Source organism: Myodes glareolus, chromosome 17 (genome assembly GCF_982192425.1).
Source record: "Myodes glareolus chromosome 17, mMyoGla1.1, whole genome shotgun sequence".
Lineage (NCBI taxonomy): Eukaryota > Metazoa > Chordata > Mammalia > Rodentia > Cricetidae > Myodes > Myodes glareolus.
In genome coordinates this window covers 40,728,190-40,743,558 of record NC_142042.1, presented here as the reverse complement: position 1 = coordinate 40,743,558, position 15,369 = coordinate 40,728,190, and the positions used below count along the sequence as shown (strand labels likewise).

Sequence of the window (15,369 nt, the reverse complement as noted above, 5' to 3'; positions counted from 1 at the left end):
ATTGCCTCCAACTCCAAACGACCCAACACTGGCCTCCATAGGCAATAAACACATATGGTACACAGACACATGCAAGCAAACACTCATACACATTTGTTTGTTTGTTTGTTTGTTCTAGTTTTCTTTTTTGAGACAGGGTTTCTCCCTGGAACTGCTCTAACTGTCCTAGAACTTGCTTTGTACACCAGGTTGGTCTTGAACTCACAGAGATCCTCTTGCAGAACCATGGACACTAAAAGTGTCCACCTTAATTTTTTTAAAATAAATCTTTAAAGTAGTCTGGCACAGTGGTACACCTCTAGAATCCCTACATCTGATACAAACAAAAGGACTGGGAGTTTAAACTATCCACACCTATATAGTGAAGTCTCTGGTCAACGTGAGAGTCTATCTTCTTAAGCTACTATCCAGAACTACACATTTTCATGCATACACAGATATGCATTATAGGCTAGATCTGCACATGACAGAGAATACACATTTTTTTCTCACGAGTTTGGGTCACCTCTCTTAATATACTTTCTGGATCCTTCTATTTTCCTGTAAATTTCATAATTCCATTTTTTCTTTATAACAGAATATTCCACTTTGTATATATTTTTCTTACCCTTTCACCTGCTGGTGGACATCTAGGTTGTGTCTATTTCTTTGCTTTCAAGAACCTGTAAGTTTATAGTGTACATATGTCAGTACAGTGTAACATTTAGAAAGGAGGCTACCAAGTCCAGGCGGTGGTGGCGCATGCCTTTAATCCCAGCACTCAGGAGGCAGAGGCAGGCAAATCTTTGTGGGTTCGAGGCCAGCCTGGTCTACAAGAGTTAGTTCCAGGACAGGCTCCAAAGCTACAGAGAAACCCTGTCTCAAAAAACAAAAACAAAGAGAAAGAGAGAGAGAGAGAGAGAGAGAGAGAGAGAGAGAGAAAGAAAGAAAGAAAGGAGGCTATGAGAAGGTAATACTAGGTGATGAGGAAACAATTGTAGACAAAGGGACACAGGAGTCACAGAAGAGGATATAAAGCTACTTTTCTAGTTTCAATTGTCAGATTGGTTTTTCTCTTTTTCCTTTTCCTTTTTTGAGGCAATGAAAGGCATTAAAATGTACCAGGTGGTTTCAGTTGGTAAAAACATCTGCAACAAACCCCAAGGACCCATATAAAGATGGAAGGAGAGGTCAAGGTGGAAGAATAGACTCCTGAGGCTTTTCCTCTGATCTCCACAAATGCACAGTGGCACATGTGTGTGCACTCATGTACACATGCTCACACTCATAAATAACAACAATAGTAATAATAATAATAATAATAATAATAATAATAATAATATAATAGATAGCTAAAGTATAAAACCTTAATGGACGCTCCTCGGCTTTAGAATGGCTACTCTAACTGTACAGAAATTCAACAGGGGGCTGGAGAGATGGCTCAGAGGTTAAGAGAACTGACTGCTGTTCCGGAGGTCCTGAGTTCAATTCCCAGCAACCACATGGTGGATCACACCCATCTGTAATGAGATCTGGTGCCCAGAACACTATATATATAATAAATAAATTTAAAAAAAAGAAGAAATTCAACAGGATGTGTAGTTACAACTGGGGAAACATTTGAATGGCTACCTTAATCTTGCTGTGTAATGATTCCATTTGTGGATTCACTACAATGAAGTGATTTTATGTAACACAAAGAACTATCTAGTTCATCAGTGGTCTAATTCCATGTTTTTAATCCCTGTGTTTAAAAAAGACCAATGAAGATCTTAGAAAAAAAAAAAAAACAAATGAACTTGGGCTGGAGGGATGGGTCAGTGGTTCAGAGCATTTGCTTCCCTTCCAGAGGACTGGGTTATATTCCCAGAACCCACACAATAGCTCACAACCATCTGTAACTCCAACTCCAGTTCCAGGGAATCCAATGTCCTTTATGGCCTCTTTGGGCACCAGAGCACATAGCTTACAGACATACATGCAAGCATACAGACATGTACACACAGTAAACATATAAGTCTAAATAAGGAACGAGTATACTTTAAAAATCTAACAAAAATTTAATTTCAATAAAGTATATAACTCATGTGAATAACTGTAGCTCACATCCTTTAACAGGATGCATTCTGAACTGTCACAAGTTGATTTTAATCCAATCATCTTTCCTTTCCTGTGTCTTTGAGACAAGGTTCCACACAGCTCAAACTAACCCTCTGCTTCACAAACCTCTTGCCTCACCTTCAACAATGCACTGATTTTAGATGAATGCCACCATTCTCAGTTTTACTTCTTAATCTTAGAAACTTTAATACGGTCACCACGTCTTTATATGTAGCAGAACTCAGAGCTAAGAGTTTTACTGCTATGTACAGACCCTTCAACAGCAAACTCACCTATGCTGTCATTACTGTCACTGGCGAAATGGTAGTCAATAGATACACAGACATAATTACTGTCACTGGCGAAAAGGTAGTCAATAGATACACAGACATAATTACTGTCACTGGCGAAATGGTAGTCAATAGATACACAGACATAATTTTTTGTATGCTTTTGTTTTTTCAAGGCAGGGTTTCTCTGTGTAATAGCCCTGGATGCCCTGGAACTTGCTCTGTAGAGCAGGCTGGCCTTGAACTCACAGAGTTCTTCCAGCTCTCTCCTGTGCTGGAGTTAAAGGTGTGTACCACCATCACCTGGCTCACAGGCATAATTTAACATTTAGTAACTTACTCTACACTTACTTATGCTGTTCTTATGCCTACTCTTAGCTTTGATTACTAAATGGGGAAAAACTCAAAAATGTTTCTACTAAAATCAGAAACAAGGTGTCTACCTCCTTCACATCTTCAATACAGTGCTTGAAGTCTTAGCTAGAGTGAAAATATAAACAAAAGGGAAACAAATAGGAAAGGAAAAAGTCAAGTATTCCTAATTGCAAACCATATAATTCTTTAAACTGAACCCTAAAGGTAAAACTCTCAGCACTGATAAACATTTTCATTAACATACAAAAATCAGTAACTTTCCTATGTATTTATTCCATTTATTCATTTATTTATTTTTGGTTTTGAGACAGGGTTTCTCTGTAGCTTTAGGGTCTGTCCTGGAACTTGCTCTGTAGATCAGGCTGGCCTTGAACTCACAGAGATCCGCCTGCCTCTGCCTCCTGAGTGTTGGGATTAAAGATGTGTGCCACCACCACCTGGTGAACCTTCCTAATTATAAATAATAAGATTCTGAGAAAAAAAGCAGGAAAACAATCCCATTTACTGTTGACTCAAAATAAATATACAGGGGCTGGAGAAATGAATCAGCAAGTAAGATCTAGCTGCTCTTTCAGCGGATCCAGGTTTAATTCCCAGCACCCACACAGCGGCTCACAACTATCTGGAACTCCAATCTTAGGAGATCCGATGCTCTCTTCTGGCCTCTGAGAACATCAGGCAGGGATGTCATACACATATATGCAGGTAAAACACCTATACACATAAACACCTTGGAGTAAATATAACTAAAGAAGTAAAAGAAAATTATATATGAAAACTTGAAAACATTGAAGAAAATAATCTAAGTGGACACTAGAAAATAGAATGACATTGCATATTCACTGATTATAAGAATTAATAATGTGAAAATGAACATCCTATTAAAAAAAACCATCTACAGATTCAATGCAATCCCCATTAAAATTCCAATGCCATTCCTCAAATGAGAAAGACCAATGCTAGGGCATACCTAATCTCACACTACATGACAGAGACAGTTAACAAAAAACAGGATGGTACTGGCACAAAATAGGCATACAGTTAAAGAGAAATGAAAGAAGAGTCCAGAAATAAACCTATACAATTACAGCCACCTAACTTTCTGACATAAGCATAAAAATGTATCAGAGAAAGGGGAGCCTCTTAACAGATGGTGTTAAATTTCCAAATCTACAAGAATGAAACTAGATCCCTAGATCTCACCTTGCACAAAAAAAATCAATTCAAAATCAATCAAAGACCTGACTGAACCCACTAGGGGAAAGCACTTCAACACAATGTGTAGACAAGGATTTTCTAAAAAGGACATCAATAGCACGGGGAAAAACTGTCAAGAATTGGCAAATGGGATTATATTAAACCAAGATGCTTCTGTAAAGCAAGAGAAAAAAAATCACCAGGGTGGGGCTGGAGAGATGGCTCAGCGGTTAAGAGCACTGACTGCTCTTCCAGAGGTCCTGAGTTCAATTCCCAGCAACCACATGGTGGCTCACGGGCATCTATAATGAGATCTGGTGCCCTCTTCTGGCATGCAAGCATACAAGGAAGGACTGTTGTATACATAATAAATAAATAAATAAATAAATAAATATAGTAGTACTCAGTCGTAAAAAAAAAAAAAAATCACCAGGGTGGACACAGCCTAGAGAATGGGAGGAAATTCTTGCTAACTATACATCTGACAGATTAAGTAACAAGTAGAATACACAAAGAATTTAAAAACCTAAATAGTGTGCCAGGAGGTGGTGGCACACACCTTTAATCCCAGCACTCGGGAGGCAGAGGCAAAGGCAGGTAGATATCTATGAGTTCAAGGCCAGCCTGGTCTACAAGAGCTAGTTTCAGGACAGGCTCCAAAGCTACAGAGAAACCCTGTCTGAAAAACCAAAAGAAGAAAAAACCTAACTAGTAAATCTGTTGTGGGATATTTGAACACGTGTGAATATATATTGTGTGATTAGTGTAATAAAGAGCTGAATGGCCAATAGCTAGGCAGATAGGCAGAATTTCCAGGGAAAGAGAGAACTCTGGGAAAAGAGAGGCAGGGAGATGCCAGTGAGACAAGAAGAGGAAATAGGGGATGCAAGATGGAAGAGAGGTAATGCCATGTGGCAGAATGCAGATTACAATAAATGAGTTAATTTAAGTTGTAAGAAATAGTTGAGACAAACCTAAGCTAAAGGCCAATCTTTTACACTTAGTAAGTCTCAGTGTTGTTATTTGGGAACTAGCAATCCAAAAAAATAGTTCAGCAATGAAATCAGTATCAGAGGATGACATTCAATAAACAGAAGAAAAAATGCTAAATTTCACAAATCACCAGAGAATGTAAATTTAAAGTAAATTGAAATTCCATCTCTCATCAATAAAATTGACAATCATTAAGGGGTGAAAAAAAAAACCTAAAAAACAAAAACAAAACAAATACTAGCTAGGATGCCACCAAAAAAGAATCCTTATACACTGCCGGTGGGAGTGTAAGGTACTCCAATCATTATGGTCTCGGTATGGAGGTTTCTCACAACACTAAACAGATCTGCCACAAGACCAGGTCTACCACTCCTTGTTACTACTCAGAGGAGTTCAAATCAGCACATCACAGATAAATGCACATCAGTGCTTACTGCAACACTGTTGACATTCCTTAAGTTATAGAGCCTAGCTATCCCTTAGCAGAGGAGTGGATTAAGAAAACATAATATATATGTGCAATGCAATTATTTCAGATCAAGGGGATACAAATTGGAAAAGAAGTCAAACTCTCACTGTTTGCTGATGATATGATAGTTTACATAAGTGATCCCAAAAATTTTACCAAGGAACTTCTACAACTCATAAACACTTTCAGCAATGTAGTAGGATACAAGATTAACTCAAAAATCAGTAGCCTTCCTGTACACAGATGATAAAAGGGTTGGGGAAGAAATCAGAGAAACATTACACTTCACAATAGCCACAAATAGCATAAAATATCTCGGAGTAACTCCAACCAAACAAGTGGAAGACTTGTATGACAAGAACTTTAAGTCTTGAAGAAAGAAACTGAAGAAAGTGGAAAGATCTCCCATGCTCGTGGGTAGGCAGAATTAACAAAGTAAAAATGGCAATCTTACCAAAAGCAATCTACAGATTCAACGCAATGCCCAGCAAAATTCTTCAAAGACCTTGAAAGAACAGTACTCAACTTCATATGGAAAAGCAAAAAACCCAAGATAGTCAAAACAATCCTGTACAATAAAAGAACTTCTGGAGGCATCACAATCCCTGACTTCCAACTCTACTACAGAGTTACAATACTGAAAACAGTCTGATATTGGCATAAGAACAGATAGGAGGACTAATAGAACCGAATAGAAGACCCGGATATTAATCTACACATCTTCAAACACCTGATCTTTGATAAAGAAGCAAAAAATATCAAATGGAAAAAAGAAAGCATATTTAACAAGTGGTGCTGGCATAACTGGATATCAACATATAGAAGAATGAAAATAGACCCATATCTATCACCATGCACACAACTCAAGTCCAAATGGATCAAAGACCTCAACATAAAGCCAACCACACTGAACCTTATAGAAGAGAAAGTGGGAAGTACACTTGAACGCATTGGCACAGGGAACCACTTCCTAAATAGAACCCCAGCAGCACAGACACTGAGAGAAACAATTAATAAATGGGACCTCCTGAAACTGAAAAGCTTTTCTGTAAAGCAAAAGACACGGTCAACACGACAAAACAACAACCTATAAAATGGGAAAAGATCTTCACTAACCCCACATCAGACAGAGGTCTGATCTCCAAAATATACAAAGAACTCAAGAAATTGGACACCAAAAGATCACATAATCCAATAAAAAAAAAATGGAGTACAGACCTAAACAGAGAACTCTCAACAGAGGAATCTAAAATGGCTAAAAGATACGTAAGGAAATATTTAACATCCTTAGTCATCAGAGAAATGCAAATCAAAACAACTCTGAGATTCCATTTTACACCTGTAAGAATGGCCAAAATCAAAAACACTGATGACAACTTATGCTGGAGAGGTTGTGGGGAAAGGGAACACTTCTGCATTGGGAATGCAAGCTGGTACAGACCCTTTGGATGTCAGTGTGGCGATTTCTAAAATTAGGAAACAACCTTCCTCAAGACCCAGGAATATCACTTTTGGGTATATATCCAAAGGATGCTCAATCGTGCCACAAGGACATGTGCTCAACTATGTTCATAGCAGCTTTGTTTGTCATAACCAGAGCCTGGAAACAACCTAAATGCCCCTCAACCGAAGAATAGATAAGGAAAATGTGGTACATTTACACAATGAGTACTACACAGCAGAAAAAAATGACAGCTTGAATTTTGCAGGAAAATGGATGGAACTAGAAAATATTTTGAGTGAGGTAACCCAGACACAGAAGACAATTATCATATATACTCACTCATAGGTGGTTTTTAAACATAAAGTAAAGAAAGCCAGTCTACAAACCACAATCCCAGAGAATTTAAGACAACAATGCGGACACTAAGAGAGACTTACATAGATATAATCTACATGGGAAGTAGAAAGTAGAAAGAGACAAGATCTCCTGTGTAAATTAGGACCTTGGGAGAGGACTGAAGGGGGCAGGGTAGAGGCAGGGAGGGTAGCAGAGAAAAATTGAAGAGCTCAATAAATATCAAATCCCAAAAAACAAAAACCAGAGATAGATGGTGATGGCACACGCCTTTAATCCCGGGAGGCAGAAGCAGGTGAATCTCTGTGAGTTGGAGGCCAGCCTGGTTTATAGAGATACTTTGAGGACAGTTAGGGCTATTACACAGAGAAACCTTGTTCCAAAACAAAACAAAACAGAGGTGGGATAGAGTGGGGAGGACTGGAAAGATGATGGCAGCTCTTCCAAAGAACCCTGATTTCATTTCCAGCACCAACATGGCGGCTAACTACCAATAATAACTCCAGTTCCAAGGGATCTGATGGCTGCTTCTGACCTCCAGTCACCACACTCACATGGTGAGACACATGCAGGCAAAACACCCACATGTCAAATAACAATAAACCTCAATGTCCACAATGGTAGTCTAACTTACATGTAGAGGCAGAAAAGCAATGCCATCTTAAAGCAAAACACTCACAATGTACGAGAAAGAATCAACCTACCAATAGATAGACAGATAGAGATATCCAGTCAGCCATCTGGAGGCCCAGTGGGATTCAATGGGGAAAGCAAAGCTCTTACTGTGAAGACAGTACCAGGTCTTTTGTTGTTGTTGTTTGTTTTTCAAGACAGGGTTTCTCTATGGCTTTGGAGCCTGTCCTGGAACTAGCTCTTGTAGACCAGGCTGGCCTTGAACTCATAGATATCTGCCTGCCTTTGCCTCTGCCTCCAGAGTGCTGGGATTAAGGTGTGTGCCACCAGGGAAAGTGGGTTGGGCAGTGGTCCCAGCACTTGGAAGGCAGTTCCAGAACAGGCTCCAAAGCAACTGAGAAACCCTGTCTCGAAAAACCAAAAGGAAAAAAAAAAAAAAAAAAAGAATGGCTTAGTCATTATGAGCATTTGCTGCTCTTGCAAACACCATGTTCGGTTCCCAAAACTGACATGGCAGTGAAAAACCACCTGTAACTCAAGTTCCAGAGCATGTGACCCCCTCTTCTGATCAGCACAGGCACCAGGCATGGACATTAGCTATTTTCTTCTTCTTGTCTCTCTGTGGAGCCCTGTCCTGGAATTCAGAGATCCACCTGTCTCTGCCTCAAGAGTGCTGGGATTAAAGGTGTGTACCATCTGCTCATAATCTTCTATTTTTTTTTAAAGAAGAATGAAAAGGAAAACAAAGTATAGCAAGATGAGAAAGGACAATGCTCTAAGACCTCAGCCCTCAAGAAAAGTAGTCATCGATTTAGTTTACCAGCAAGTTGTTACATTGTTACTAGTGAAAAGTGGCATTTGTGTACTACAGCAACCTAGAAATTTGCTCTATCTTTATAAATAGCAAGATTTAAACAACCAACCAACCAAACAAACAAACAAACAAGACCCTCCTCTTGCCAGTCCTGGTAGCAGGTGCCTATAATCCCAGCACCTGGAAGGCAGAAGCGGGACAGTAGGTTTGAATTCATCCTGAGTTACATGGGTCTCTTCTAACCTAAGAGTATGGGAAGAGTCTGCTGCAGGGCTGACAAAGCTCACTACAAAACAGAAAACAATCTGACAGATCACATCAAACCAAAATCCTCCAAAGAGGCAATCAAAGTACAATCAAAAAGGTGTATTCCTTAATCTTTCATTTTTGTCTTTGGCAAAGAATACTTGTCTTAAATGTCATCTGGCTTTATAAAATGCACTTTGTTAATATTTTGGCTTTCACCAGACATTGGTGGTGCAGGCCTTTAATACCGGTGCTCAGGCAGAGGCAGGTGGATCTCTGTTAGTTCGAGGCCAGCCTGGTCTACATACAGAGCAGAGTTCCAGGACAGCCAAGGTTACACAAAAAAAATCCTATCTGGAAAATCAAAAAAAGAAACAATGTCACCAACAAAAAATGTCTTCCTACAGCTGACAACGACATCCTTACAATATAGTTCCTACCAACTTGGTCAGAGCAGCTTATTTGAATTCATGAGATTAAAGTAATATTTAATCAGTAACAAGGATCTAGGAAACATCGAACTTCTTTTTTCAATAAATGTCAAAGCTATGACAACTAATAAGTCTGACAGTTAACGGAACATATTCTGAAATCGTTCCATATGTCCCAAGCTTTCTAAATTTTGGCAGCTGGACTAGGCCATGATCTGAAATGTCAAAAGAAAGTTGTCATTTAATTCAAACTGAATTCGGCAAATCCTTGGTGGTGGCCTACTTACATATTTAGTGCTTTGCTAGCACTGACCGAGGCTCCATTAAATTACAAACAAATGGAATGAAAGAAACCATGTCTGCAACTTCACGGGAAAGAGACACATCTCATTTTCCCATTCTACTTCCGAACGTGATACCAAAGGATCCAGCAAAGAGCAGAGGGTAACAGCAGGGAAATCTCAGCACAACAAAAGTGTACGCTCGTTTGTCAATTACAAATCCTATATCCTCTTCTGGTAACCCACCGCACACTGCATAAAGTTTACCAAGAATAAGGACCGGCTAAAAGGTACATTTTTTAGCCCCAGCCCGCCTGCCTTTCAAAGAATCTCTCCCTGATCCTCGCGTCAGGACAAATTAAAGACTGTTATTTTGAGGCACAAGGTGATGACTTCTCTAAAGGAAGAGTGTAGGCCCCAGGTAGTCAGGTCAGGCTTCCGACGCCGGGACGGGAAGCGAGCCCAGCCTCCAACCGGGACCCCAAGCCCAGGAGTTCCGAGCCGCCGCTCCAGCTCCGGGGACCACGACGGGACAACGCACGTACCCTGCCCCAGCGGGCGGCGGCGGCGGCCACCCGCCACAGCATATGGAGTTCAAGGCTGCCCGGCCTCCCCGCGCGCCACGCTGGGCCTGGCTGAGCTGCCGAGGGGCCGACGCCTCCTCCCCGCGGCCACAGGCCCCCGAGACGCCGCGACCGGCCGCGGAGCGGTCGAGGCGGCGGCGGCGGCGACAGCAGCGCGGGCGGGCTGGGTGCTCCCGGGCCGGCGAACGCGGAAGCTGGGCCCGCGCCGGGGCCGCCCTGCGGCGCGGAACCGACACTCACCGTGCCTCCGTCCTTAATGATGATCTTCTTGGCCAGCATGATACTGCGGTTCGCGGCCCGTTTCTTTTTCTTCCCCTGGGTCATTTTACCATCCTCGACTCCCGGCGCTGCAGCAGCCACTCAGGGGGCGGGAGGCCCCAGCGGCGAGTGCTGTCCCGCCACTACTGCCGGGCCGAGCCGCTCCGGGCGCACGCCGCCATCTTGAGGGCCCGGCCTGCCTCCGGCGGCGCGTCACATCGTGCGATGGGCTGAGTCGCCCGCCCCGCCCCCGTGACGCAGCCCCGCCCCCGCGTGCAGCCACGCCCCTCGAAGCTGCACTAACGGAGGACGGAGGTGTCCTGGGGCCGGGTGGGGCCAGGTCCCTGGACTAGCTGGCTGGTCCCTTCTTTCTAAGATGCTGAGCAGCGGGTTTCTCCTGAGCTAACTGTTTCTCCTTCGCAGATGAAAGAACTCAAGTTTCAAAAGTTATTACCTGCTCAAATCTGACAAAGAGTTTCTCAGAACCTCTAAACAGGCGTCCCAAACTGTCAGCATACGCCTCAACTGCGTCCCCACCGAAACAGAACTGAAGGCAACAGAAACAGCTTTACAGGAATGGTTGGCAGTACGGAGAGAATTGTTTTTGTGTTTTGTTTTGTTGTTTGTTTTAGCTATTGGTCTGATGCTCAGCTTGGTCATGCTTGCTTACACACACAGTCCCAGGACGATTGCCCCTTCACCCCGCCCCACCAATCTAAACAAGGTAACGTCACACTTTGAAGGCTTTTGTTTATAGAAATCAGTTTGACTAATCCATGACATTAGAACATGGATATAAGTGGAATATGAAATAAAAAAGTAAGCCGGTGCCTTTAATCCCAGAACTGGGGTGGCAGAGGCAGGTGGATCTGAGTTCGAGGCCAACCTGGTCTAGAGGACAAGTTCCAGGACAACACAAAGCAACACAAAGAAACCCTTTCTCGAAAAACAAAACAAAACAAACAAACAAACAAAAAAACTAAATAAATAAAATAAAGTACTACCACAGTGCTAACTTTGGTAGGAGGGGATGTAGGGGATTATGTAGACCAGGTTGGCCTCATACTCAGATATCCTCCTGGCTGCTTCCTATGCTGTGATGAAAGGCATGTGCCTCCATGCCTGGAAAAATTTTGATTTTAGCAATTGTTTTGAAAAGCTTTTCCTTAAGTATACCTTCAGTGTTAGGTAGTGACCGAGCACAATGCATGCTATCCACCCTCACACTGTTCCATGAAGGGAAGCTGGTGACAAAGCAAACATGCGGACAGTGCACCTGGATGTGGTTGCTCTAAGATACATTCACAGACAAAAGAGTGGATTTTCCCTATAAGAAGTGGATTAGGCTCCCTCTCCTACTGTGTGGCCTCATTAGTGATGCCCTTGTAACAGGGTTAAGCAGACTTCAGAGATGAAGTGACTTCAGAGGCTAGGTCATAAAAGGCACTGCGTGGTTTTGCTAGGGTTTTCATTCACTTCAAGTCAGGGGGTGTCACTTGCTAATGCCATGAGACTACAAGTGCTATGGAGGTGAAGTTGGTGAGGAGCTGAAAACCCCTATGATCATCTTGGCAGTAAATCCTCTAGGCCTGGTCAAGCCTTGAGCTGACTGCAGGCAGCCTGATTCCAATTATGAGACCTTCACCTAGGACCACCCAGTTTAGTCACAGTACTGGATTAGGGATGCAGTTCTTGTGGAGACCCTGCCCTTTAAGCACAGGGCTGAGGATTCTATCCCCAATGATGAATAAACCCAGAATGGAATTGCATGACTGAACCCTGGTACTCAGGAGGTGGAAGCAGCAGAATCAGAAATTCAAGGGCAAATCTGAGACCGGCCTGGGATACATGAGACCCTGTCTTAAAAATGAGTGAGGGGGTAGATGTTTCAGGTCACCAAACTTTGGGGCCGTTTGTTTTGTTTACATGGCTGTAAGGAATTAATAGACAAAGGAGAAAGTATAGGGTCCAAGTGAATGTGTGCGTTACTGTAGCTTCTCTGGAAATTTCAAAATAAAAAGAGTAAATTTGATTGGATGTTTTATTCCTTCTATTTCCCTGCTGACAAGCAATGGAAACCAAACCAATCTTCATGCATGGGACAGGAAACATCTTGACCTGATGAGTAAGAATGTATTATACTTACTTTAAAAATAAAATTCACACATAGAAACTTTTGAGTCTAACTGGAAGCTGTTGAGAGTGGGACAGACTTCCTAAGTAATTCCAGGATCTTACTTTGGATGGGCATGAAGGGCTGCGATTATTGTTGTAAACTAGGTTTGGTTGTACACACCTGGGATCCTGGCATTTGTGATGGAGAGACACATTGGTCCTGAGTTCAAGGCTGACCAATGTAACAAGGTAAGGCTTGCCATGGGCTAAAAAAAAATTATTGTACAGTTACTCCAACTTTCATAACCTCTAAAAATCATACTTCAGCTGTACTAAAGCTACTGGCCAGCTATTCAAAGCCATTTGAGTACCTACAACAGCGTCCATCAGCTTTTCTTAGACTAGGGTTGAAGTAAGTCTATATGTTCCCAACACATAAAAATAATACAACTAGGGCAGTGGTGGTGCACACCTTGAATCCCAGGGCTCGGGAAGCAGAGGCAGGCAGATCTCTGAGTTCAAGGTCAGGTCTACAGAGCAAGTTCCAGGACAGCTTGAGCTGTTACACAGAGAAACCCTGTCTCAGAAAAAAAGAAATGCCACAACTAAAAAGATCTGACAGACTCGAATGGGGGTGGAGGTGGGGGGGTGCATGTGGAAGTGTTCACTGAATGGAGGCACACTGACAATTTGGTGAGAGTCAACGTGAACAAATCAAGTTTAGACCAGCAACAACCAAAGGAGCTCCGAAAGCGAAAGCACAGTGGGTGTCGAGGGGATCACTGAGAATGGACAAACCTCTGAAAAGACTTACAGAACGGAGAACACGGTCGTGTAGGAAGAGAACCACAGTAAATATAGTGACACACATATGTTCGCCTTTCAGAAACAGAGCTATAAGCTGGGAGAAATTATTCCCCACAGAAGGTGCTTGGGAATGGAGTTGGACAGGCATGAGAGCTCAGCAGACTCCTCTGTGAACTATGATTTCTTTGCCTCACATATTTTAAACCTTTAAATCAGGTTAAACCGTTTGCATGTTCAATAATAAAAGATTAAATTTACAAAACTGGATACAAAACTAGTGAACCTATTCTTATCTCACTATTAACCATGCAGAGAAGACCTGACTTCCATTAACTTTTTCCCCGAGACAGGGTCTCATTGTAGACCTGGCTGGTTAGAACTAATTATATAGTTCTAGGCCACACCAGAACTCACAAAGATCCTCCTGCCTCTACCTGAATCCTGGAATCAAAAGTGTGTATTACCATGCCTGACTTTAACATTTACTTTTAAATACATTCTTTGAATATACATCTTTAGTAGAGTGTTAGGATTCAGGCATTATGCTGGTCTGCCTGTCATCTGGCAGGATGTACCCAGCCTGTATCCTGGCCAGCCCAGGGTCCTAGTTTGTATGCAGGGCAAAGTCCCTTTAAGAGACAAGCTTCACCCACTCCTGGTCCCTCATCCCCCACCCCCCTCTGAAGGGGCAGGCAGGACTTTTCCTGTTTTCCTTTCTACCACTATCTCTAGAGAGGCAGCTTTCTCTCTCTCTCTCTCTCTCTCTCTCTCTCTCTCTCTCTCTCTCTCTCTCTCTCACTCTTCCCTTCCCATTTTCTTTTTCTCAAACTCCACACTCAAACTCCGTATGGCATGTTTGTCTGTCTCTCACCCACATGGTCCTCACTCACCACGGGACCTACCAAGGTCATTTTACGACAGACTGGCTACATTCTAATAATAAAAGTGCAAATACACCTTGAACTTCACAGAGAATGTATGCCATTGGAATATTGGTTTTGTAGCATTTAAACTCATAACAAGACATGAATATGTTAACATTAAGAGCAAAATTGTTTCGTTGTAAGAGGATAGTCAGATATAACTAAAAATATATTAGCTGGGCGGTGGTGGAGCACACTTTTAATTCCAGTACTTGGAAGGGAGAGGCAAGTGGATCTCAGTGAGTTTCAGGCCAGCCAGGACTGTTACATTGAGAAACCCTGTCTCAGAAAAAAAAAAAGAAAATATGATACTAAATTTTAATGCCTGTAATTCCAGCATTCAGGAGGCAGATGAAGAAGAAACACAAATTTAAGGCCTACCTTAGCTGCTCAGAGAGCTCTACGCTACAATGTTGTCTTTTCTAAAAATAAAAGCAAAGAAACCCACCCATAAATTCAACTGGAAACACTGATTGTAATGCTTAGTTTTAAAAAGATGAATTGGCCAGGCAGTGGCGGCATATGCCTTTAATCCCAACACTAAGGAGGCAGAGGCAGGCACATCGGAATTAAAGGCCAGTCTGGACTACAACGCAAGTTTCAAACAGCCAGGACTGTTACATAGAGAAACCCTGTAAAAAACAAAAATAAACAAATGAAAAATATTTTTTTAAAAAAATAATTTTTAAAAAATTAATAAAAAGATGAACTGTAGGTGAACATTGTGGCCTATGACTTTTGATCCCAGAACTCAGAAGCAGAAGTAGGTGGATCTTTGTGATGTCTAAGCCAACCTGGTCTACATAGCAAGTTCCAATATAGCCAGAACTACATAGAGAGACCCTGTCTTTAAAAGAAAGAAAAAGGTAAATTATTCTTGCCTAAGACATTAACCCAGAGCTAGTTTAGCCTATGACCTGGCTTCAAGGTAGAAAAAAAAAATTAAAAAAAAAAAGAAACCAAGTCAAACAAAGGTCATCCACACAGGAAGTATGAGAGTCTGTGAGTTTCCAGAAGTCCTGTCCTGGGGAAGGATAGACACTGAGGAACAGTGCTTTAGACTAAATAGCAAATAC

The 15,369-nt window shown here is 41.9% G+C and overlaps 1 protein-coding gene across 2 annotated transcripts in view; it reads right to left on the bottom strand.

Moving 5' to 3' along the window:
- Window positions 1-10,654, bottom strand: part of Slc71a1 (solute carrier family 71 member 1) — a 35,214-nt gene extending 24,560 nt beyond the window's left edge. The window contains exon 1 of one of the 2 annotated variants that reach the window (XM_085677785.2): window positions 10,431-10,654. In XM_085677785.2, the coding sequence (XP_085533911.1) occupies window positions 10,431-10,514 (84 nt within the window). In that variant the 5' untranslated portion in view covers window positions 10,515-10,654. The remainder of the gene's footprint in view (window positions 1-10,430) is intronic. The other variant, XM_085677784.2, reaches the window with a different exon arrangement.
- Between the last annotated feature and the right edge of the window lie 4,715 nt (window positions 10,655-15,369).